This window comes from Pseudorasbora parva, chromosome 20 (genome assembly GCF_024679245.1).
Source record: "Pseudorasbora parva isolate DD20220531a chromosome 20, ASM2467924v1, whole genome shotgun sequence".
Lineage (NCBI taxonomy): Eukaryota > Metazoa > Chordata > Actinopteri > Cypriniformes > Gobionidae > Pseudorasbora > Pseudorasbora parva.
Genome location: NC_090191.1, coordinates 31,358,406 through 31,384,968, shown reverse-complemented (window position 1 = coordinate 31,384,968; position 26,563 = coordinate 31,358,406). Strand labels below are relative to the sequence as shown.

The 26,563-nt window shown below is 37.8% G+C and overlaps 2 protein-coding genes across 2 annotated transcripts; both read left to right on the top strand.

The window, feature by feature from the left end:
• Positions 1 to 2,268: 2,268 nt before the first annotated feature.
• prl2 (prolactin 2) lies at positions 2,269 to 9,146 on the top strand. The gene is made up of 5 exons (XM_067428059.1): positions 2,269 to 2,350; positions 2,598 to 2,776; positions 3,566 to 3,673; positions 3,964 to 4,143; positions 8,571 to 9,146. The coding sequence occupies exons 1-5, from the start codon at positions 2,329 to 2,331 to the stop codon at positions 8,760 to 8,762; spliced, it is 681 nt and encodes a 226-aa protein (XP_067284160.1). The 5' UTR covers positions 2,269 to 2,328; the 3' UTR covers positions 8,763 to 9,146.
• A 4,061-nt stretch (positions 9,147 to 13,207) lies between these two features.
• On the top strand, positions 13,208 to 25,750 carry nuak1a (NUAK family, SNF1-like kinase, 1a). Its single transcript, XM_067427629.1, has 7 exons — positions 13,208 to 13,778; positions 17,892 to 18,012; positions 20,102 to 20,253; positions 21,623 to 21,688; positions 21,762 to 21,881; positions 23,235 to 23,367; positions 23,476 to 25,750. The coding sequence occupies exons 1-7, from the start codon at positions 13,545 to 13,547 to the stop codon at positions 24,507 to 24,509; spliced, it is 1,860 nt and encodes a 619-aa protein (XP_067283730.1). The 5' UTR covers positions 13,208 to 13,544; the 3' UTR covers positions 24,510 to 25,750.
• The last annotated feature ends 813 nt before the right edge of the window (positions 25,751 to 26,563 follow it).

The window sequence follows — 26,563 nt, the reverse complement described above, 5'->3', positions numbered from 1 at the left end:
AAGGTTGCCACTAATATATTAAGCAGAACAAATGTTTTCTACATTGATAATAATAATAATAAGGAATGTTTCTTGAGCACCAAATCAGCACCGGAAACAGGATGCTGAAAATTAATTTTAGCCATCTGAATACAACTGAATACTGAATACAGGAATACATTTTTTTTTTAAGCTGTAATAATATTTAAAAATAGTAGTACTTTTACTATATTTTTTCTCAAAAACATTTGCAACTTTTACTGACCATAAACTTTGAATGGCAATACTTTAGCAACAAAGAAATAGAGGAGATCTTTTTTTATCCAGTCACTTCATCCTCATCACTTCTGTCAGATTGTTTCAAGCACATCATCATGTAAGGTGGCATTTTGTCCACATGCTATTTTCATCCCTGCACATTTGAGAAGAAGTCTCACTATTTTATGACAGTTTGTAAGATTTTACATCTAATAATAGTCCCCCTGTCTTGTTTGACCCATTTCCAGCTGGCTGACGTCATAGTTACATTCAGTTTAACATCGCCCCGTCACATATCATGCCTTGAGGGTTGGGTGCGAACGGTCATCGTCACGGTGAACATCCAACCACATCAACACAAATGTCTGAGGTCAAGTGTCTCTTACCGAGCACATGCAGCAAGAAATTCTGAATTCAAGCACACATACTTGCACATCAATCATCACATTTCAAAGGTTGTTGGGTTTTGTTGGAACAGTGTGTTCACCCTGAGTGCACTGGGCCTTAATAAGCAGAAACAGTGTTCTTCACTTTCACCTAAAGTGTTCACTTTGACTCAAAAACACAACGTATTTTTTCTTTCCTATTTCCCATGAGCGGTTTAATTATTACTGTATTTGTTCATCTTTGTTAATATTAGGCTAGTTAATAAAAATACAGCTGGTATACATGTTTTGTTCATGTTAGTTCACGGTGCATTAACTAATGTTAACAAGATTTGATTAATGCATTAGTAAATGTTGAAATTAACATTAACAAATATAAATAAATGCTTTATATGTGCAGTGCATAATTAGTTAATGTTAACTAATGTAGTTAACAAATGTTAACTATTGACCATTATATATAAAGTGTTACCTAATCATTTGTGAATGTTGCATCCACTTATAAATTCATTGATTTTTTAAATTAATAATATAATATAATATAATTAATATAATATAATATAATATAATATAATATAATATAATATAATATAATATAATATAATATAATATAATATAATATAATATAATATAATATAATATATTTAATATAATATAATATAATATAATATAATATAATATAATATAATATAATATAATATAATATAATATATAATATTGTGTGTATAATTGTAACATTTACATTATGTTAAGTTAATTGAAAATTATTATTTTAAATAAATAAATGTTTGACTCCAGTCAATATTTCTCAATATAATATAATATAATAATTAATATAATATAATATAATTAATATAATATAATATAATATAATATAATATAATATAATATAATATAATATAATATAATATAATATAATATAATATAATTAATATAATATAATATAATATAATATAATATAATATAATATAATATAATATAATATAATATAATATAATATAATTAATATAATATATATTATAATATAAAATAATATAATTAATATAATATAATATAATATAATATAATATAATATAATATAATATAATATAATATAATATAATATAATATAATATAATATAATATAATATAATATAATATAATATAATATAAATATATTTATACACATTATTATATTAATTCATTTCATTGTACAATGCAAGAAAATAATAATAATTTATTTTTATTTATTTAATATATTTATGTATTCTTATTCAAATGCATGACCAAACAAGGCTGAATTACTTAAAAACTCTGAAGTCAACTCAGCCCAGCTCTGTCAACTATTTATTCTCTACAATGACTATTTAAAGTGCACGACTCACTGGCGTTTTGGGTCATGTAGGATGTCAGAAGGCAAGAGCACCGGTTGCATGGGACAGATGACAGGAAAGAGAGAGGGTTAAAGAGGTAAGAACGCAAAATCGAAGCGGGCAGCCTGCAGGGCCTGGGGGGGAAGAGGCATTAGTCACCATCTGATTGAAGGAACGGACACAATGGACTACGACAATCACGCCATCCTCACGCACGCATACTTTTCATGCCCGCCCCCTTCGTTCCTTCCTTCTCTTTAATGGGCAGATTCGTCCCCCAGCACCTAAACTCAGGACACTTTAAATAGCAGTCCGGCCCCTTGCTGTTCCACAACCTCTCCTCTCCTCTCAGAATGTCTAGGAGCCTGAAACAAGGTATTTTCATGAGCTGACAGAGACTCTGATTCAAGGAGACTGGCTAGCTTTTGAAGCCTGTGTGGCTGTCCACAGTTAGAAATCAGAGCTCTTTCTTCGTTTGTGGAGCTATTTCTCGGCGGAACTTATATTTTCTCTAACCTTCTGCTTCTCTGCTCTCTGTCTCCATCTCTGTGTCTGTGTCTCCATCCCCCTCTCTCTCTCTCTCTATCTCTCTCTCTCTATCTCTCTCTCTTTCTGCTGGCAGTGGCTGTGCTGCTTGTGGCACTTCTGTGCCTGGATCCTCATGGCCGGGTGGGCTCTGCACCCATCTGCGCACATGGGCCATCAGGATGCCACGTCCCATCCCTGGCAGATCTCTTCGACAGGGTCATTCAGCACTCTGCCAGAATGCACAGCCTCTCCAACGATCTGCACTCAGAGTTTGTGAGTCACATCTGTCTTTTTTTCCTTCTTCTTCTTCTTCTTCTTCTTCTTCTTCTTCTTCAACTGTCATTGTATCAGGGCGGTTGTAAAATGTTGTGCAGATGTTAAAGTACAATTTTATGTCTTCCTTTTGTAATGCAAGTACATTTTTTAGCATTAAACATATATCATAAGTATGATCCCATTTTAAATTCTATGGTGTATGATTTGCAAATGTGGATTATTATTACCAGAATCGAAATTAAATAATGCACTTATCACAAAAGGAAAACAATAAAAAATATATAAAATCATTACACAAGCACACCCATTGCTAATTACAATCTGACTAAATATATATATATATATATATATATATATATATATATTTTTTTTTGTTGCTAAAATCATGTATTAAAATAATAATAGACATTAAAAAAATAAGAATAATTGATAATTAAATGTATAACATCTTAACAGGAAAACAAGTTTTTCTTTGCTAATATAAAGTATGGATTTAAATAATAGACATTTTTTGCAGATATTTAGATCTCAAATATTTTATTATACATCATAAGAAACTGCATAAAAGCTTTTTAATAACATGTACATTATTTAATTTATTTAAAAAATATTAATATTATTATTATATATTAATCAATGTTAATATGCAATTTAAAGGTCTAACATGACTAATATGATGAATAATGATGTTATTCTAACAGTTAAACAGTATTATTATAATAATACAAAAGTGTGAACATTTTTTGCTTTTTCTCTCATCTTCTCTCTTTTTCTTTTTGTTTAAAGGAACAGTATTTCCTGCCCAGTAAAAACCATATTGGAAAAATCTATCGCAAGTGTCACACCTCCAACATACTGACTCCAAATGGCAAAGAAAATGCACAGAAACTAGCTGTGAGTATAACATCCCAACAAATCTTTACTAAAAAAAAACCCTGCTGTCTTATCACCTCTGCGCCTTTGAGCAAAGGACTTAACCGCAGCCCATCCCAAGAGGACTGTCCCATCAATTAATGTACTTAAAGCCACATCTGCTAAATTAAGTAACCCAGCAACCATCTCAAACTCTTAAGCCTCATTAGTTGATGCTATGCCATTTCGGACAAATCAACAGCTAAAGAAATGATGGATAACTTCATGCATACCTGTAGCTTCTAACTCTTTAAACCTTTTCAATCTTGCAGCGGGAAGAGTTAACCGAGGTGATTCTTAAATTGCTGTTGGCCTGGAGGGATCCCCTGTTCCAGCTGCACGAGAGCATGGCTCACCAGCAGGATTTCAATAGCTTCAGCAGTAACAAAGCTCTGGAGATGGGTGACATGGCTCACGAGCTGAGGAAAGGGGTGGAGAAAGTAGCTGAAAAGGTGAGTTACATCCAAGCAGGAAATAAGAAAATCTGTGTCATTTATAAGAAATAAGCAGAAAAGAATGGTGTGTGACACCTGTGTGTTTGTGTGTATGAGTGGGCCATTATTAGGCACTTTGATTTTCTACTATAAGCATTAGAGTTAATTTCTGTTGTGACTACAATATTAGATATTTTAGATCAACTATCATTGAACATAACATTATGAATAGTAATGAAAAGTAGCTGATTTTATATATATAATGTTTTAGATTTATGTAAATTTCTAACTAAATTTTAAAAAAAATGCAACATAAAAAAGGAAAATAATTTTTTTAAATGAATGTGTGATTGAGTGATCGAGTGAGTGAGTGAGTGATCGTGAGTAAGTGAGTGATCGAGTGAGTGATCGTGAGTAAGTGAGTGATCGAGTGAGTGATCGTGTGAGTGAGTGATCGTGAGTAAGTGAGTGATCGAGTGAGTGATCGTGTGAGTGATTGAGTGATCGAGTGATCGAGTGATCGAGTGAGTGAGTGAGTGAGTGAGTGAGTGAGTGAGTGAGTGAGTGAGTGAGTGAGTGATCAAGTGATCGAGTGACCGAGTGACCGAGTGACCGAGTGATCGAGTGATCGAGTGAGTGAGTGAGTAAGTGAGTGATTGAGTGACTGAGTGAGTAATAGAGTAAGTGAGTGAATGAATGAAAGATCAAGTGAATGATCAAGTGAATGATCGAGTAAGTGAGTGATCGAGTGATTGATTGAGTGAGTGATCCAGTGAGTGAGTTATGAAGTGATCGATTGATTGATTGATTGAGTGAAAGAGTGAGTGAGTGATCAAGTGATTGAGTGAGTGAGTGAGTGAGTAAGTGATCGAGTGAGTAAGTGAGTAATCAAGTAATTGATTAAGTGAGTGAGTGAGTGAGGGAGTGAGTGAGTGAGTGAGTGAGTGAGTGAGTGAGTGAGTGAGTGAGTGAGTGATTGATCGAGTGACCGAGTGATCGAGTGATCGAGTGATCGAGTGATCGAGTGATCGAGTGACTGAGTGAGTGAGTGAGTGACTGAGTGAGTGAGTGATTGAGTGACTGAGTGAGTAATAGAGTAAGTGAGTGAATGAATGAAAGATCAAGTGAATGATCAAGTGAATGATCGAGTAAGTGAGTGATCGAGTGATTGATTAAGTGAGTGATCAAGTGATTGATTGATTGATTGATTGAGTGAGTGAGTGATCCAGTGAGTGAGTGATCAAGTGATCGATTGATTGATTGATTGAGTGAGAGAGTGAGTGAGTGATCAAGTGATTGAGTGATTGAGTGAGTGAGTGAGTGAGTGAGTGAGTGAGTGAGTGAGTGAGTGAGTGAGTGAGTGAGTGAGTAAGTGATCGAGTGAGTAAGTGAGTAATCAAGTAATTGATTAAGTGAGTGAGTGAGTGATCGAGTGAGTAAGTGAATGAGTGAGTGTGATCAAGTTATTTAGATCGATTCAATTGACTTAATTACTGTGCTGCATATGACATGATCTGTACATGCAGTATATACAGTATGTTTATTATTATTATTATTATTAATTTTATTATTATTATTATTATTATTATTATTATTATTATTATTATTATTTATATATAATTTGTTAATGCTTTGGCAACATTGCGATACACAGTCATGCCAATTTGAAAAAAAAAATGAAATTTTAAAATTTGAGTGATCAAGGGAGTGATTGAGTGATCGAGTGAGTGAGTGAGTGATCAAGTGATTGAGTGAGTGATTGAGTGAGTGAGTGAGTGAGTGAGTGAGTGAGTGATTAAGTGAGTAAGTGATCAAGTGAGTGAGTGATCAAGTGAGTGATTAAGTAAGTGATCGAGTGAGTGATCGAGTGAGTGAGTGATCAAGTGATTGAGTGAGTGAGTGATCGAGTGAGTGAGTGATCAAGTGATTAATTGAGTGAGTAAGTGATCGAGTGAGTGATCGAGTGAGTGAGTGATCAAGTGATTGATTGAGTGAGTAAGTGATCGAGTGAGTGATCGAGTGAGTGATTAAGTAAGTGATCGAGTGAGTGATCGAGTGAGTGAGTGAGTGATCAAGTGATTGAGTGAGTGATCAAGTGATTGAGTGACTGATCGAGTGAGTGATCGAGTGATCGAGTGAGTGAGTGATCAAGTGATTGATTGATTGAGTAAGTTATCGAGTGAGTGATCGATTGAGTGAGTGATCAAGTGATTGATTGATTGATTGATTGAGGGAGGGATCGAGTGAGTGAGTGATTGAGTGATCGAGTGATCGATCAAGCGATCGAGTGATCGATCATGCGATCGGGTGAGTGATCGATTGAGTGAGTGATCGAGTGAGTGAGTGAGTGAGTGAGTGATTGAGTGATTGATTGATTGATCAAGTGATTGATTGAGTGAGTGAGTGATCGAGTGAGTGTGTGAGTGAGTGAGTGAGTGAGTGAGTGAGTAAGATTGAGTGAGTGAGTGAGTGATCGAGTGATTGAGTGATCGAGTGAGTGAGTGAGTGATAAAGTGATTGAGTGAGTGATCGAGTGAGTGTGTGAGTGAGTGAGTGAGTGAGTAAGTGATCGAGTGAGTGCGTGATCAAGTGAGTGAGTGATCGAGTGAGTGTGTAAGTGAGTGATTGAGTGAGTGAGTGATCGAGTGAGTGTGTGAGTGAGTAAGTGATTGAGTGAGTAAGATTGAGTGAGTAAGTGATCGAGTGAGTGCGTGATCAAGTGAATGAGGGATCGAGTGAGTGTGTGAGTGAGTGATTGAGTGAGTGAGTGATCGAGTGAGTGCGTGATCAAGTGAGTGAGTGATCGAGTGAGTGAGTGTGTAAGTGAGTGATTGAGTGAGTGAGTGATCGAGTGAGTGTGTGAGTGAGTGAGTGAGTAAGTGATCGAGTGAGTAAGATTGAGTGAGTAAGATTGAGTGAGTAAGATTGAATGAGTAAGTGATCGAGTGAGTGAGTGAGTGATCGAGTGAGTGTGTGTGAGTGAGTAAGTGATCTAGTGAGTAAGTGATTGAGTGAGTGATCGAGTGAGTGAGTGAGTGAGTGAGTAAGTGATCGAGTAAGATTGAGTGAGTAAGTGATCGAGTGAGTGAGTGATCGAGTGAGTGAGTGAGTGAGTGAGTGAGTGAGTGATAGTGACTGAGTGAGTGAGTAATCGAGTGAGTGTGTGAGTGAGTGAGTAAGGGATCGAGTGAGTAAGATTGAGTGAGTAAGTGATCGAGTGAGTGCATGATCAAGTTAGTGAGTGATCGAGTGAGTGTGTGAGTGAGTGAGTGAGTGAGTGAGTGATCGAGTGAGTAAGATTGAGTGAGTGAGTGATCGAGTGAGTGAGTGATCGAGTGATCGAGTGATCAAGTGAGTGAGTGAGTGAGTGATAAAGTGATTGAGTGAGTGAGTGATCGAGTGAGTGTGTGAGTGAGTGAGTAAGTAAGTGATCGAGTGAGTGAGTGAGTGAGTGAGTAAGTGATCGAGTGAGTGCGTGATCAAGTGAGTGAGTGATCGAGTGAGTGTGTAAGTGAGTGATTGAGTGAGTGAGTGATCGAGTGAGTGTGTGAGTGAGTAAGTGATCGAGTGAGTAAGATTGAGTGAGTAAGTGATCGAGTGAGTGCGTGATCAAGTGAATGAGTGATCGAGTGAGTGTGTGAGTGAGTGATTGAGTGAGTGAGTGATCGAGTGAGTGCGTGATCAAGTGAGTGAGTGATCGAGTGAGTGTGTAAGTGAGTGATTGAGTGAGTGAGTGATCGAGTGAGTGTGTGAGTGAGTGAGTAAGTAAGTGATCGAGTGAGTAAGATTGAGTGAGTAAGATTGAGTGAGTAAGATTGAATGAGTAAGTGATCGAGTGAGTGAGTGATCGAGTGAGTGTGTGTGAGTGAGTAAGTGATCGAGTGAGTAAGTGATTGAGTGAGTGATCGAGTGAGTGAGTGAGTGAGTGAGTAAGTGATCGAGTAAGATTGAGTGAGTAAGTGATCGAGTGAGTGAGTGATCGAGTGAGTGAGTGAGTGATAGTGACTGAGTGAGTGAGTAATCGAGTGAGTGTCTGAGTGAGTGAGTAAGGGATCGAGTGAGTAAGATTGAGTGACTAAGTGATCGAGTGAGTGCGTGATCAAGTTAGTGAGTGATCGAGTGAGTGTGTGTGTGAGTGAGTGAGTGAGTGAGTGAGTGAGTGAGTGAGTGAGTGAGTGAGTGAGTGATCGAGTGAGTGTGTGAGTGAGTGAGTGAGTGCGTGATCGAGTGAGTAAGATTGAGTGAGTAAGTGATCGAGTGAGTGAGTGAATGAATGTGTGAGCAAGTCATCGAGAGAGTGAGTAAATGAGTGAGAGTCATCTAGTGAGTGAGTGAATGAATGAGTGAGTGATTGATTGATTGAGTGAGTGAGACTCACTCTATATTTGTGAAAAAGGCCTTCAACACTGTGATTTATTCATTGTTTCTCTCTCGTCCTCTGTTAGATGAGGGTACTGGGAATGCTTGGTAACTCTGTGACAGGTCTGTCCGCACCAGAAACCATGCTTCCTATATCTGACAGCGGAGAGGCCATGAGCGACTACGAGCTCCTGTACTGCTTTCGCCGTGATTCTAACAAAGTCCAGAATTATCTAAAGCTCCTTAAGTGCAGAATCGTACCTGAGCATGACTGTTAGGAAAAAAAGACATGGGCCTTTCACCTGCACTAATGGACTACACATGCTGGTCCCCACTTATCAAGCAAGTTGGACTCTGTGCCATCAATTAAGACGTCATCAGATTCTTATTGCATTGCTAGTGCTCCAAACAAATTCATTGCTATAATTATCAAAACATAATATAGTATGCAGCAGGAAAGGGGGAAATTCTGTTTCACCTCTAACCAGAACATCTCTATACATGTCTATAAGTCAATACATTCTTTAAAATATTTTTCTATGTATCAAATGCTTTCTAATTATATTTGCACATCAGTAACACTCATTTTAATCATATTGAAGTTCATTTTTTGCTTTCGAAATTTTCGCTGAATGAACTGACAACACAAAATTCAAATAAAACTCTAGATTCTTCAGCAGAGACGTAATGCTTACTGTATTTATTAAAGAATTAAACATCTTGAAATTGTGTTCCAAGCACATTTAACACTACACAACACTGAGCATTGACAATTATTTTGAAATATTATTTTAATATAAACAATTACAAATGTCCAGTGGGATGACATTATATAATAAACCATATATAGTGCTGTCAAATCATGATATCACAGTTATCACGATTAATCGCATCCAAAATAAAAGTTTGTGTTTATGTGTGTATATATATTTATGTTATTTATATGTGTATGTGTGTGTGCACATATATACACAACAATAACCATATATGGAGACAGTTTATGATTTTTATTTATTTATTTAGCCAGTTAATCATGACTAATTTGGGTAGGGAAAAACTACACATGCTTTAGGATGAATAATAACTGGATTTAATTTAATCTGGCTTTGACTATTGTGGATGGGAGATGTGTGTGTCTCTTGCCCTCTACATATAATGAAAAGTTACTATTCATACAGTAGGACAGAAAGACAACCAATAGTTCATTCTGAGCCTGGGGCCTGTGCTTCTGCCTGAACTTTACCATTTTACCAGAACATGAGACAGAATAAGGTGCGCTGATATGTTCAGAGAGGAAAAAGCTTTTGAAACAGCACAGCAGGTTTGTCTATAGAAAACTGCAGTTTTTAGTCCAAATTTTAAGTTTAATGTGATTAGATGGATTAATTATACAGATATCTTTAAATATATGTCTTATAGAAAATGATATTAATGATAATGATAGTAAACGGAAGGTGAAGTCATCTGGGTATTCTGTGCATACAATATTTATAATATGCTCCAATGGTTATACAGTAGCCATAGACTTTCAGAGAGTTGTCAACTTTTGCTTTGTCACTAGAGGAGGCTGAGGTGCAGAGAAGATATAAATAAGCATTTCGACATTTCTGCACAGTATAATAAATAATAGGTACATTAAAGATAAATATCATACCTAATAAGACATGCTTGATATAGTTTAGAGACTTTTTTTTCTTGGTAGGCTAAATACTTTACTTTAGTGGATCATTGTCCTCTGGCATTCTGGACTATATTTTGATGGACAGCTCCTAAAATCAGATGAGATGGATGATGTTCATCCTATGTTATCCGCCAGAGTCAGCCTAAGAGCTGAGCAGTCTGGGATTGACAGTCAGAAAGCCAACAGCAATAAAACAATTATGCAAGACTTGCTGTGGTGGGTATGGATGGAATTGAAATACAGAAAGATCATACATAGGGCAAACAGAAAGGTCCTGAATTATTTGTTAGACGTCTTTGGCGTCATTAGCTCATATGGCATTAATCATATCTGTGTGATTCAATCCATGTGGTGTACAGGAAATGAATAATCAAGTTGTTGAATGTACTGTGACTCTTGCCTGGGGCATGACATGCAGGTTACTGTACATTACTACGACATTCTTGAGTCTCCTTTATGTTTCATCAGCCTCGAGATTAGTGGTTTGTCTGATGGATTCATGATAAGTACACAAGTACACAGAATCGCCACACAAAAAGGGCTATGGGAATAATCTTTGGCAGTGTTTATCAGTATTTATTTATTTATTTATTTATTTATTTATTTATTTATTTATTTATTTATTTATTTATTTATTTATTTATTTATTTATTTATTTATTTATTTATTTATTTATTTATTAAAAATATTTTTATTTTTATTATTTTTATTTATTTATTTATTTATTTATTTATCCATTCATTCATTCATTAATTCATTCATTTTTTTATTTACAGAGGCTGCATTTATTAAAAACAATAATATTGTGAAATTCTATTAATTTCTATATAACATTCTTCATTTTATTTTTATATAATTATATAGTTACTATTATACACAGTTGTTTATTTGAATATATTTTAAAATGTAATTTAATTCTGCGATTTTAAAGCTGAATTTTCAGCATTACTACATTTATTAATGTTGAAAAAAACTGTGTTCCTTTTATTCGTTCTTCAATTCTTTTTTTATTGGTTGGTTGGCATGAAACAATTTAGAAACAATATTTGCTTGAAATATAAATATTTTTGTAACATAAATGTTATATAGAAATCTTTTGTAACATCATTAATGTCCATACTGTCACTTCATTTCATTTTAATGCATCATTATTTAATAAAAGTAATCATTTGTTCGAAAACAAACAAAAACTCTTCATGACCACAAATGTGAACAATATATGTAACATTATATATGTATTACATTATATAACACTATATAAAGATTCATTACAGCTCAGTGAAATAAGTCGAACAAGAAACAAACCCAACAATGCCAATTATGTTTACAATAAGAAAGCAGCTTAAGTTTTACAATTTCATAATGCCAGAGCAGAGTCTCTGAGCCTCACAATTTCTACAAGGGTAACAAATATTTTTGTAGCCAATTGTTCTCATTATGTTTTCAAGATAAACCTGGATGTTAAATATTTTATCAATACAGAATAAAGGCCAATACCAGCATCATTATTGTAGAAGGAAGCGACCGGAAACTGATTTGCCCTTCGACCCAGAGAACAGAGTCACCAAGTTACAGGGACAGACGAGACCTGAGCAGCCCGTCTTCCGGGAGAATGGGTCAGCATTGCGCAATGCACACACACAGGCCTACATCAGCACCAAACACACACACACACACACACATGCACGCACGCACGCAGGCACGCAGAGAAGCTGTTTCTGTATACATGGACAACTATTTGTTGTTTTGTTTTGCTGAATCGTATTTCTTCTATTCTTCTAAATTAAACAACACATGCATAATTCTTTCATCATTCTTATATATCAGCAAACATATCAGGACATAATAAGGTTGGTTTTGAAGATGGCCAACAGGCTACAGTTGTCACAGACACAAGAGTTCAGTCTCATTTTTCAGTGATACGCTCATGACTAGTGTTTGGTCTGTGTGAGGAAATTCCACAAACCCAGAAGACTATCTTAAGCAATTGACTTTATAAGCAATAGAAGTTTAAAAGATAAAAAGCAAAGTGGTAAATTATTAATAATTGTGAGAAATAAAATGGTATGTAAGCAATAAAAGAGTAACTGTTGTCTGATAACAAGTATTGTAAAACATATGTGTTTTAAAATACTTGTTATCACACTCCAGTTACACTTTTATATCTCTTTCTCTCCCTCTCTCTCTCTCTCTCTCTCTCTCTCTCTCTCTCTCTCTCTCCCTCCCTCATATCTCATATATATATATATATATATATATATGTAGTATTCAGAAAAAACGTGGAGTTCAGAAATTCACTCAGTCTTGGATCACACAATCCAGTCAGTTACTACACAGCACTGTGCTTAGTACATAGCCTATATTTCCGATTTTAATGCTATTTTATGTCCTCCATGTGATGGCAGTACTTGCCAGTGATCCTAGGCTCTATGACATCTTCACAAATATTGTGCTATTGCTAGAGGGCGCTGCCGAGTCACAATTTTCTACTGCATAATGTTTGCTTACTGTCCTGAGAGCATGACCAAAGTTTAGGAACACAACACAAACAGAAACAAACACTGGACTGCAGGAGAAGTAGGCCTACAACCAGACATGATACCATGTTTAGACGATTTCAAGGAACCAGAGATTCTTCATTAGAAAGGCCATTGTGTTTGGATATCTTCATCTGCTATTTTTAATTGGTGTTATATTGTGATTATTTTGTTCAAATGGTACTGCAAAACACAGACAGGCCTACATTATGGGACTGGAAATACTTGTCCTATAAATGTAGGCTACAGTTATTCGTCATGTCAATAAAGTACTTTAAATTGAATTGAGAAAGAAAGTGATGAAAGGAAAGCACTGACCAAACCTAACAAAATAAAGTTAAGTGTCCTCCATTACGCTATTATTCCATTAGGTGAGAGAGAGAGAGAGAGAGAGAGAGAGAGAGAGAGAGAGAGAGAGAGAGAGAGAGAGAGAGAGAGAGAGAGAGAGAGAGAGAGAGAGAGACCTGCTATTATAACTCCTCCTCCGGCTTCAATCAGGCTGAATTCTTTATTCCTGTAGTCTTTACTCTGGAGAAAAGGGAAAAGGAGGGGAGGAGAAACACGAAACGCGCCGGTAGTGGGATGGACGGGAAAGCATGGAGTCTGCTCGCGCATATTTGAGCTGACAGACGCGAGGCGAGCGCATCCCGACACGAGAGCTCTGAACACTTCGATGAATGAATGACAGGTCGCGCTCCTTAGACGACCCCCCAAAACCCTGACCCCATTCACCAGCTTAAATAACGACTGGACACTGAGATCGGGACATTTGCGACTTTACACAGCGTCTCAGCGGCGATCTTAAGAATTATCGAGCATCTGGACACGTCGCCGAGAAAACCATGGAGACGGAACCGTCCCAGTTAGGGAGTAACGGAGACAATGAAAGTGAGCTTCTACCGGTGGACTATCCCGGAGGAGAGATGCCAGCTTCTTTCGGTGTACGGAGAGGGTCCAGCGTGAAGAAACATCACCACAAACATAACCTGAAGCACCGTTACGAGCTGTTCGAGACCCTCGGGAGAGGTACATATGGAAAAGTGAAAAAAGCTATAGAGAGGCACACTGGACGAGTGGTGAGTTGACAATTATGCATTTAAAAGACTCAAAAATTGCTCTTACACATATAGCTCAAGAAACACAGTGCAGGTCTCACCTATCATCACCTATGTTTCAGATGTTTCATCTAAAATTATCTGAAATTTTCAGGTGGCCATTAAATCCATCTGTAAGGAGAAACAGACATGGGTTGTTTCAAGGGTCAAATACGGACAAACTTAACCATTGGTTAATTTTTTTTATTACATTTTAAACCCAATGTTTGTCCATATCTGACCTAAACATGGGTTTAAACAACCCAGCATTTTTTTTTTTGAGTGTAAAATAGCCTACATAAAAAGGAGCTTTAAAATGCACAAGTTACATGAACCAAGTAATTTGTTTGTGTCTTGGCAAATCTAAACTATTTTTCCCATAATGGACAAGAGATAAGAGAAGGTCAACATTTAAACTCATTGTTATAGAACAGATTTTCCACATTTTTTCCTTCCTAATGGGAGAAACTGTGGGTTTCACTCTGTATCAGTTGACTTAATTAAACATTCTTTGAAACTGTGAAAGTAAATTAGTTTCTAATGGCCATCATTACATGCACAATTTCACAAGGCAAGTGCTGTCTTCCGTCCCTCAGTAACAGGGGTCAGATCATTAAGGTCATCTAGGAGTTGAGCAGGTCAAAGGTTTCAAGGTGCGTTTATGTCGCAAGTAACCTAAGCTCCTTTATGTATCACTGGACTTTGTTAAAAAATCCATAACATCTGTAGGGAGAGTTAAGTGGGGGAAAACTAGGATAAACCACGTCTGCTTTGGAACTAGGTCAGCACATTAATCCTGAGACAGATCTGCATCTTGAGTTGGGCAAAAATGGACCTAGTGGGTCAGATCTGTGGGCGAGAAATGTGGCCTGATGTCAACAGCTGCTTGAGCAGAGGATGTCCTCAGAGTCACGTCCGGGACATGGTAACCTAATAAAGCAACCACTTAGGAGCGTTTCCGCAGAATTAACACCATCTGACTAGACGGACACATAAGATGGTGTGGCTCTGTGGAGGCCAACACAGCAGGTTGTGTTTTCAGTGTCGATGGCCAATGCTAAATCTGAAGGGTGCAGATAAACTCAAGTGCTTGTGTGCTTGATGAATTTGGCAGCCGCAAGTAGTGTTCCAGGCATATGCATTTAAAAGTTTTCCCTGCCAACACATGAGTGAGCTTTAGTCTGTTGCTTTGTTTGTGTACAGGGTGAAAAAAAGAGAAAAAAAGACAGGTAGACTTTGGGCCAGATGATAAAGTAGCATTTAAAAACTTAAACACATTCAGTGGAGCTGACAAAGTCACTGTCCACACTCATTGTCTGAATGGACGATGGTTGAATCTTAAGAATGCATGACTCACGCTAGCAGCGAAAGGAACTAAACCAACTTTTGCACTTGCTTCTTTATAGTATAGTATACACTTCAATATAGAGACCGGCATTCACACTCTAAAACCATAATAAAAAAAAAGTTAATAATATAATATAATACAATATAAAAATATCTCTTTAGACCTTACAAAGAAGAATAGTACTGAAATAGGAGCATGCCAATGCTTTTTATGGAATAAAAATATATTTATGTAAATAACAGTATATCTATCAAAAGTGACAGTAAGGAGATTCATAATGTTACTATATATATATATATATATATATATATATATATATATATATATATATATATATATATATATATATATATATATATATATATATATATATATATATATATATATATATATATATATATATATATATACATACATACATACTGAAAATGTGAGTGTTTTTAAAGTGTACGCATGGAGAGGTAGAAAGATGTAAAAGGCAGGGAAAGTGGAAAGAAATGATGACAGGCGTTCTTTTTTTGCACATTCGTTGTGTTCAATTCTCTATGACGCCTTGTTCCACACGAGTGCTCCTGTGAGTAAAGGTGCTCCCTTTTCCCCTTAAACGGTGGACAGGTAAAAACAACACAGCTGTTGTGTGAGGCTTAGACAATAGGCTGGTCTATGTCTGTGAGACAATGAGAAGTCTTCAGTTATAGCCAGGGGTTAGAGAAGAGCAAAGACTACAGCCAGCTGGCATAGGCATCAAACACAGGTTGGCTTAATGATCTGTAGCCACAGGCAGGGAAACAATACCACTCAACCATGGGCGCTTCCTTCAGCATGGTCAAAGAATCACCTGCACACCCATCTGCTGCGATGCAATTTTAATAAGTTAATGCTTTCACTATAATTGATTTTAAATTTGAGAGGACGTTATAACACATTAAGGTCCTAAAGTGGCTCTTAGCGCGCACACACACAGCCTTTTTAAAACCATTCTCCATTCTAGTGACAAACACCAGACTGAAACCAGAGCATAGCCAAGTATGAGTGTTACATAAGTCACCATTGATAAGGCTGTAACATGCAGTGAATGCATTGCAGATATAATTAGACAAGAAAACAATACATTGCATGCACACACTGGTCAGACATTTTCGTTTTGTCCCTAAAAGGCTTGAGGTGGCCGTATATCGGTGCCGTGAATAACACTGGGTGGACAGGAAGTCAGCTCTGTCAGCACTACTTCCCTTCCTGCGTGTTTTATGAGTCAGTGGAGGAACAGGCTGCAAACTTCCTGCAACTTTAATCCCTCCTCATGACCAGGCAGACATCATCTCAGCATCCTCAAGCACACACACACACACACACACACACACACACACACACACACACACACACACACACACACACACACACACACACACAATAGTGAGTAAATACAATTACTTCACCAGCTAATAAAAATCATTTTTTAGATAACAAAAAATAGGTTCTTTGAAAGCAGGTTTTTGAGCCCTGACACATCTCTGTGATAGAGCCTGTTTGGGAGCTCTAAATGGGACATTTAAAAATAACTCCTGTGGTGCTCCTTCTCCCGAAAAAGCCATTCACCTTCACAGAAACCCATTTTTGCTCAAGGTTAAGACTCCGAAATGGCAGATCTAGACTGTAATCCAAGCTTACCAAGAAAATAATACTGAAATAGGAGCAGGCCTGTGTTTTTAAGGAATTAAAATTAATTTAATTAAACAATTTACATTAGGCTATGTATATTTTCATATTGTTTACTATTGTTTAAAAGTAGTTAATTGATCAAAAGTGACAGTAAAGACATTTTTAGACATTTTTTGGGGGTGCGTGAATGAGTGGCCATGGCAATACTTTAAAATAAAAAACAAAAGATTCACACTCGCTCTTAATAAAACATTTTTTTTAAAATATTCAATTCCTGGGAAAAGTAATATTGTTTGACTCACTAAAGACATTTGACTAATCTATGTGCTTTGTTGCAGAATAAAAAAAAATATCATTAAGACACAAGCGGTGCAGATCTTTTGAAAGTATCCAAAAGAATTCTGAAATATCATATTGTCCACAAAATATTAAGCAGCACAACTTTTTGAAAGTACGTTTTTTTAAGCATTAAATCAGCATATGAGTATGATTTCTGAAGGATCGCATGACACTGAAGACTGAACATTCAACTTTGCTATCCGATGGATAATTTACACTTTAGAAAAATCATTTTAATTTATAAATATTTCACACCATTACTGTTTCACTGTATTTTCGACCAAATAAATGGGCATTAAAGACTTTCAAAAACATGACAAAAGCTGACCCCCAAATTTTTACCATTAGTTTGTATATCTATTCCAGTTGATCATTGTGAAAAATGTCCATGTTAAAACCCACTATAAACAATTCCTCGGCAGGGTAAATGAAAAATACTATTAAAACTAGACTGGTTTGTTCAGCTAATATGTGGGTCAACTGACTGACTAAGACAGGAAATACTTTTCCTTTGAACCATAAAAGGGAGTAGGCTATTCTGTTTCTAAGATCTATGATCACCGAGGCAGGATGTCACTGCAACACAAATATCATTGACCCATGTATTTATCACTACTGCTCAATAAAACTGAGAAACTGAGCTACTAAACCAGGAATATATCAATATTTTCTGGTTACTCCAATCAAAGTCATTAATGCTACTTTGTACTTAATGTAAGCGATTTTAAAAAATGTGTGTTGGTTCTCAGGTGGCCATTAAATCCATCCGTAAGGAGAAGATTAAAGATGAACAAGACATGGTGCACATCCGCAGAGAGATCGAAATCATGTCTTCTCTCCACCATCCACACATCATCTCTATATATGAAGGTAGGCCTAGACTTTCGTACTCTTAAAAAGCAGGTGTAAATCTTAACCGAGACAACAAACCTCCACCTTGAGTATTAAGAAAACAGAGCACAGTTTAAAGTCTTAAAATCTCATTGGGTGTAAACTCCACACCCTTTGCTGTGGTTTTTCTCAACTACCAATCATTTCTACATCAGTTACCCTCATGTTTTATTTATGCGATCTGACCGCACCCTGCTAGCCCAAGGGTGTTGATCAGGCAACAGCGTTGTTGGGGGTGTAAACTCTCTAATAGAGATGAAGCAGATGCAGTGAGGCCATTACAGTCCTGTAGCCATCAGCATGTTTAAAATGTCCCACGCATGTAGCTGTGCTTCTCTGAACATAAATCAAAAACTCATCAAATCAGGCCCGAGCGCAGCACGCCTTAAGCGGGATACTCAAAACAAAGATTGACAAAGCTGCTTTATCTCCACGCTTACAGAGGGAGACGCCACGGCTGTGGACTCATGCCACGCTCTCAGCCAGGGGTCATTATTACTGACCCTGGATCGGTCTGAGAGCCGGTGCCAAAACTGAGCACGCTCAGTCTCCTGTGTCTAATACGGATTAGCCGAGAGAGGTAATTACTCAGCGCTGGCCTGAGATCGAGTTCAGTGCCTTGTACATGAACTAAACTTGTTCAGAATAGAGGCTATTCTAACAACCTTGGATAGTCCTGACCTAGACAGTCAAAAGTAATCAAATGTTGTTGTTGAAAGTGGCACCAAGAGAGCTGAAGAAAATTCACCTGATCAGCAGGATCATTCATTGTCTATTCGGTCCACTGACCATCACTGTGACGACCTGACTAAACAATGAAGGGTCACTATGGAGATTCTCTTGCTGTATCAGCAGAAGGTGGAAGAGGATATAAATGGAGCAACAGCTTCACTCCCTAGCAAAATAAAAACAAAGATTTGCTGAGCTCCCTTTTTTTCCACCAGGTTCTCAAGATTATCAGGTTCTCACACTTATCTGATGGGATTAAATGATAGCTAATAATCTAAGAGCTGCTTCTAAGAATACCGTGTTGTGCAAAACACATACCTTTTCTTAGAACGGGAATGTTTACGCCACCATCCCAGATCACGTACACCAAATCTCACTTCCTGTCTGCACTTAACACCTGTTAACAGTTGTGGTCTCGCTTGCAAAGACAGCTCCTAATCGGCACGACCCTGACTAAAGCCAGACTCGCTGGTGATTTTGACTCGTACATACAGCGCTGGCAGCGGCCCAACGAAAGCTGGAGCCAAACAGTTAATGTCAATGACAGAGAGCTTTAGTTAGTGAGTCTGAGTTAATGGAAATATGCTATTTTCTTTTCTACGTGCCGTCCCTTTAAAGGGTTAGTTCACCCAAAAATGAAAATTCTCTCATTAATTACTTACCCTAATGTCGTTTGACACCCGTAAGACCTCCATTCATCTTCAGGACACAAGTGAAGATGGTTTTTTTGAAATCCAATGGCTCAGAAAGGCCTTCATTGACACCAATGTCATTTCCTCTCTCAAGACCCATAAAGGCACTAAAGACGTCGTTACAATTTCCATCACACTGGTAAACAAAGTTTCGAACCATTATGAATCAGCGCATTGATTCATGATTCGGATCGCGTGTCAAACCGCCAAACTGTTGAAATCACGTGTCTTTGGCGATCTGAATCCTGAATCAATACGCTGATTCATAACCGTTCTAAACTTTGTTTTGAAATCAGCCCATCACTATACAAGTCATTATTTAGTTCTTTTGCACACAAAAACTATTCTCGTCGCTTCTTAAAATTATTGTAGAGCCACTGTAGTGAGATGGGCTTTGTAATGACGTCTATAGTGCCTTTTATGGGTCTTGAGAGAGGAAATGACATTGGCGTCATTGAAGGCCTCAACAAAAATATCTTAATTTGTGTTCCGAAGATGAACGGAGGTCTTACGAATGTCGAACAACATTAGGGTAAGTAATTATTGAAAGAATTTTCAGTTTTGGGTGAACTAACCCTTTAACACGCATAATGCAATGATGTTGTGTAAACTAATAAGCTGATGTATTTGTTTCTGTCTATTTACAGTTTTCGAGAATAAGGATAAGATTGTGATCGTGATGGAATATGCCAGTAAGGGCGAGCTGTACGACTACATCAGTGAGCGCCGAAAGCTCAGTGAAAGGGAGACAAGACATTTCTTCAGGCAGATCGTCTCTGCTGTCCATTACTGCCACAAGGTGAGGACGGAGCCCACAAAAATCATAGCTGTGTGGTGGAAAAACAAATAAAGCACTAATTTCACCAACAACAAAAAAATGTGTTTCAAACCTGTTACTTCTTCCATAAAAGTGAAATAATAGTCATAGAGGTTTGGAATGACATGAGGGTGAGTAAATTACACACAAAAAAAGTAAATAAAAACAAAACTGCTAAGCCAGTTTGTCTTCAGCCTGCTCAAGCTAGCCTTTGGCTGGTTTTAAAGGAATTTACTATTCAGCTAGTCAGCCTTGTCACCCAGCTAAACGTCAGGTTGGCCATGCTTGCTAGACCAGCTGAAGACCAGTTTGGGCATACTGGGAGATTTAACTAGCTAAGACCATCAAACTAGCTTAAGCTGTTTTTTAAGTGTTTTTTTTTTCAGCAAGGGCATTGTAAACATAGGCTCTACTGCATGTCATGCTGTTAACCGCTAAGTACAACATGCGGTGCCGCAACTACACTTCCTTTAGCCCACTGTCTCATACCTTAAATGAAGCCTCTCAAACTAAACAACTGACATCTGTGCAATGTACACGTGCAATCGACATGATTCGCACATAGAGAGCTCATGTGTGAATCATGTTGTTCGCACGTGAACATTGCGCAGATGTCAGTAAAGTGATTTACTCTATGAAGGAGGACTTGACATGATATGAGAGGGATAAACTCAACTTCCAAGAATGTCTCGATATGAAAGCCAGAGAACAGCTGTGTTCTTCTGTCCTGGTGCCAAACCCATCCTCATCTCAAATTTTCCCACTTTCCAAGCTTGATAATTCAGATTGACCTTTCACACTGATCCAGCCCATATTTCTTCAATGTTTTCTCTTTTATTTCACATTATAGTGCGTATTTTTCTAATTTTACAGAGATTAAAGGTAGGATTAAAGCAGAAGGTACTGTTTCTAGATCGGTACATAGGGTCAAGCTGGTACCCTGGGCCGTGTGAGCTGGAAAGTGAAACGTCCTGGGGGAATTCAGGGTGGGCTTGGCCTTTGTTCCTATACAGCTGGGCTGATGATGTCATCAACTCAGCTGGGGGATTCCAGCTCAGCCCTTCTGATCGGGGAGAGCCAGGAGGTCGTCACGAAAACGGGGGGAGGAGATTATGATGCCAGATCAAAGGAAATGTCACTTTTTCCTTCCCTAAAATCTCTGTTTGTTTGTTTGTTTATTAAAAATAGGTCTATTAACCTGTTGTAGGTCATCAAATATGACAAAACTATGGGGCAATGGTCATAATAGCGCAGTTCACCATTATTTTATTTGAGCACAAAAAAAGTTATGCTTTTGTAATGCCTGACAGAGTTAAGTTAATTGAAAATCTATTATTTTGATGTCTTACAGAACGGAGTAGTACACCGAGATCTCAAGCTGGAAAACATTCTCCTGGACGACAACGGTAACATTAAGGTACATTATAATTTTCCTCCAGTGATTGAATACTCACAATATTGGCCTGTTCTGACTCTGTCTTGTCTTCTAGATTGCAGATTTTGGTTTGTCCAACCTATACCACAAAGACAAGCTTCTTCAAACGTTCTGCGGCAGCCCACTATATGCCTCCCCTGAGATTGTGAACGGGCGGCCATATAAAGGTCCAGAGGTACACTATGAACTAATATTCTCCAGTTATGCAACCCCATATTGCCATTTAAGAGGTCATCAATTTTTTACCTTTAAAAAATGTGGGCTAGGAAACACAATCACATACTTCCTGTCTGAAAAAGATAAGAGAGAACAAAACACAGATAACAAAGAGAAAGAGAAAGTGTTTTCACTCATATCTGAGTGAGGTGAAACCACCGCCACCCCTCATTCCAAATCCCATCACACTCTAAACTTAGTCACTCCCAACAGGAATCATTCCACAGTCCAAGTCAGTCGGCATCCTCTATAATCCAATGAGAAACAAAGACTGCCAAAAAGAATGAGAACTAATCTCAAAGCTATTTTCAGGATATCAAGCATTCTTACACCCCTTTCACGATTCCTAATATTTAGTAGCCAAACACTAAGCCTGTCTGGAGCACAGGAATATATCAAAATTCCCATACTTTTTCCGGTTTTATTGTATGATGACACATGCACAACTCTAAAAGCCTCTGGACATTCAATCATGCAGTGATCCCTCTGGTCCATCAATCATCCTTACATAACTGTGGACCATGGGAAAGTCTGCATTCTTCTCACTGGTCAGAGATCAGTGGATCAGGGCCAACAATTACAGAGCTCTTCACATCTACTCAGGGTCAGATAGGTCTGGAGTTAGGGGAGTGGACGCTTCCTGCGCTGTAATCAGCCATTGTTTCCCTCGATACCTCCTCATTCCTGGCCTGCACCCCTGGCTAATCAGCAGAAGTGCAGAAGGGATCAGACGAGGTCAGGCACGAGAAATGATTAAATAACAAGCAAGAGTTATTACGGCAGATACTGTTCAGATATATGTGAGAATACCTATTGTTCTCATACATTTAAGGTGTACAATGACAGCTTGATTAAATGTTCATAAATATAGGTGGAGTTCACTTTATGGCCCAGACAGGAAAATAAAAATCACAGAACCTTTTAATCTATTGCTGACGACGAGTCTTCACTGGCATGTGTTCAGCTAGTACAAAAGGTCAACCAGTATTTGAAAAAATCAAAAATTATTACAAAAATAAAATGTGCCATGATGATCATTTAACAATTAGACAGTGTTTACAAAAGTATTACTAGAAAGACAAGTTACATTATTATGTAATTGTTTTGTGTCACTTTGCAATTTATAATATAATTTAATCAATATGAAATATTTAGACTATAAAAAAAAGAAAAACTTAAACAAAAAGCCTATAAGAATTAACACTGGAATTGCTTCATGTAAATGCAAATTGAATTGAAAATGTTCCATAAACCATTTTCCAAACTGCATCTCCCAGGGGACCAATTTACCAGTGTGGTGTTATTTTGACAGGTTGACAGTTGGGCGCTGGGCGTATTACTCTACACTCTTGTGTACGGAACAATGCCCTTCGATGGAGGAGACCACCAAAGACTCATTCGCCAGATCAGCAATGGAGAGTACAGGGAACCGCCACAGTCATCAGGTATGTGTCTTCTCTACAGACCTTCCAAAGTTGTCTGAACCCAAATCTCCCAATTCCAACTGAACCCAAAGTTTTCTGACCGAGTTCAAATCTCTCCATCTCATTCAGATGCTCGTGGTTTGATCCGCTGGATGTTAATGGTTAATCCAGAGCGCAGGGCTACAGTTGAGGACATTGCAAATCACTGGTGGGTGAACTGGGGCTGGAAGACCAGTGTGTGCGACTGCCAAACACAAAGGGAAAACAGCTCCCCCATGCTTGCCCGCTTCATTGACTGGCAGAACCGCACCGAGGTCCGTCCTGGCAAAACCCAACGGCCAGATTCTGGTAACACTAATGTCACTAATACAGCCTTGACCCCTGCCCGGCGCTTGAGAAAGTCCATGAAGGAGAACGATGGTGGAATATGGGGTGTTGTTGAGGAGAAGCCAGGCCTCAAGAGGCCAAAGAGCATTCTGAAGACTCGGGCGAGCAGTGGAGACCAACGATCTCAGAGTCTGTGTGAATTAGAGCTCAGGCGGTCCATTTGCTACCAAGGCGATGAGTCTGGCTCCAGTCCGGAGCGAGAGGACACCCTGGGTGGCTCGCCAGCCAAAATGGTGTCCATGTTACCTAAGAAAGGCATTCTGAAAAACAATCAGCAGCGCGAGTCTGGGTATTACTCCTCACCAGAGCGCAGTGAGTCCTCCGAACTGTTAGGGGGCGCTACTGTGCAGCCTCCTAACAGCTCACCGTCCAAACGGTCTGTCGGGAGGAAAGGAATACTGAAGCGTAATGGGAAATATTCCACACACAGTGCTGTGGGAGTCCATGGGGAGATCCCGGCAGACTCAACCCTCTCCCGGAGCCAAAGCAGACCCTCTAGTATCGTGTACGAGGAGACGTGTCTCTCGAGCATGGGCTTGGACTGGCCGCCCGCCTCTCCGAAACCCAACATCCGGGGCTCACACTCTGCCGAAGACTTGCTGCAGATGGCTGGGTTCAGGGGCCTTCAGACCGTTGTGCCTCTTCCCAGCGGAAAGGGTGCCCGCAGCCCTCCCGGCTCCCCTGGAGACAACGGCAGCTTCTCCCTGCTGGCCGATCTGGATGATGTTACCCAGGTGTACCAGAAAGCCCTGGACATCAGCAGTCAGCTGAGCTAGACTTGGACAAAAAGGATGAATTTACGGAAAGACTGGAAGAATGAACGATTCCCAGCTTGTCCTTCTCGTCACAGTGCTGCTAGGTAAACGTTTACAGGTCGAGAAGCGGGACATTTCAAATCTCCATTCACCAACTCGTGTTGATGAGCATTTCTCATGATATTCTCGTTTTAAAATCGACAGTTGAGGGGGAACAACAGAAGCACTTTAAAGCGGCTGTTCTCCGAGATGCAGCGTGTAATGTACATAAGAGCTGGGACCGTGTTATTTAAGTTATTTATCTGTCATTCAAGTTTTGGCCATTTGAAAATACCAAGGCCATTTCATCCTTGGGAGAGTGTTTTAATCGATACAGGTCATGAATTATGAAAAGTGTTAGATAAAGACCATTTGAACATCTGTATAATAAATTATTGTATAATACCAGCAGTTTCAGCGAAGTACATGCACATTAGTCCATCAGTAATGCTAAGACTTAATTTATTTTCTTTTTGTTTGGAAATTTGGAAGCATTTTATTTTACAGTCTTGTTCCACATGTACATACTATGTGCTTATTATAATAACTACAATAACTGGGTAATAACTAGGTACTAACCCTGAACCTACCCTTTAACCTAACCTCAAGTACACTAAGTATAAATAAGAGTACATACTGTAAAATGAAGTGCAACAGAATTAAGAACATTTTCTCCTTATTAATCTTTTCTAAACTATTTTGACAATACTCACAAAAAGTACCAAAAGGTATATTTAAAACATAAAACCAGTTAATTTTGGCAGCCCTACAATACTACAAACAAACTAACTAACTTACTATCTAAAAAAAAAAAACCTTCCTTGGAGTATAATGTTAATTCCATTACTATGCCATATCAAAGTACAATGATATTATCATTTGATATCACTGTACCATGGTACTAACTATTTTTTTGTTAGATAAGTTAGATGATATTATGGGTACCAAAAACTCACTGAGATGATATCATGATAATCCCAGAGCTCATTTTGAACTTATTGTGACAGAGACAGAGCCATGCAAATGTTGACATATCTCTGAGATCAGTTAGAGAGCAACTAGTTGAACACAAATCACACGAAAGGTCAAAGGGCAAAGGTTATATCAGTGTTATGATACCATACATTCTTATTCTATTTCACAAACACACACACACACACACACACACACACACACACACACACACACACACACACACACACACACACACACACACACACACACACACACACACGGGCAATTATATGAGCTCCCTGAAGCATGAAAGTGTGGAAGGACAAGATTTGACCTATGGTGAAATTCTGGTCCAGAAATGTCCTGCATTTCAACAACACATGCCATTTAAGACAGGAAAAGAGATGTCAAACTATTCTTTTCATGAGGTGGAGTGTTAAAAGACACATATTATGAAGGCAGTAGATTGTGAAAACAAAGATTAAGAATGAAAAGGTTTCTTTTAAAAAATGGGAATCAAAAGGTCGCATTTCAAACTTTAAAATCTTCAGGAAGTATACATTACGTATATGTTTTTTTTTCCTTTTTTCTTCTTCAACATACAACGGCATGCCAAGATAAACTGAAGATACAATGTCATTTTTTCTGTTTGTTTTTGGTAGTTACATTTCTACAATTTCTCACACAGGCTTAATATCAAAATATTGGTTGCATAAGACATTTTTACTGTAGGTTAAGTGTGAACAACAGCTTTAAACTTGCTTGATATTAAAATCTGCATTAAGATATACAAAGCATTTCAACCTAAGTGTCAATGTGGCAGTTTTATATGAAGTACAGTGTAACCATTTAAATATATACATGTATATATGAAATGAACTGGAAAAATCATTTTATCCTATAGACTATCTGTTATAGGCAATTGAGAAAACTTGACTGGATATACTACATATTTAAACAGTGTTATTTAATTTGTCTTGTATTATATACTGTACATTGTCATGGCTATTTGTTATTCTGTTTTCTCTTTTTTTTTTCAACTTTGACTTACGATTGTCTTGATTTGTGCCTTCATTGACATA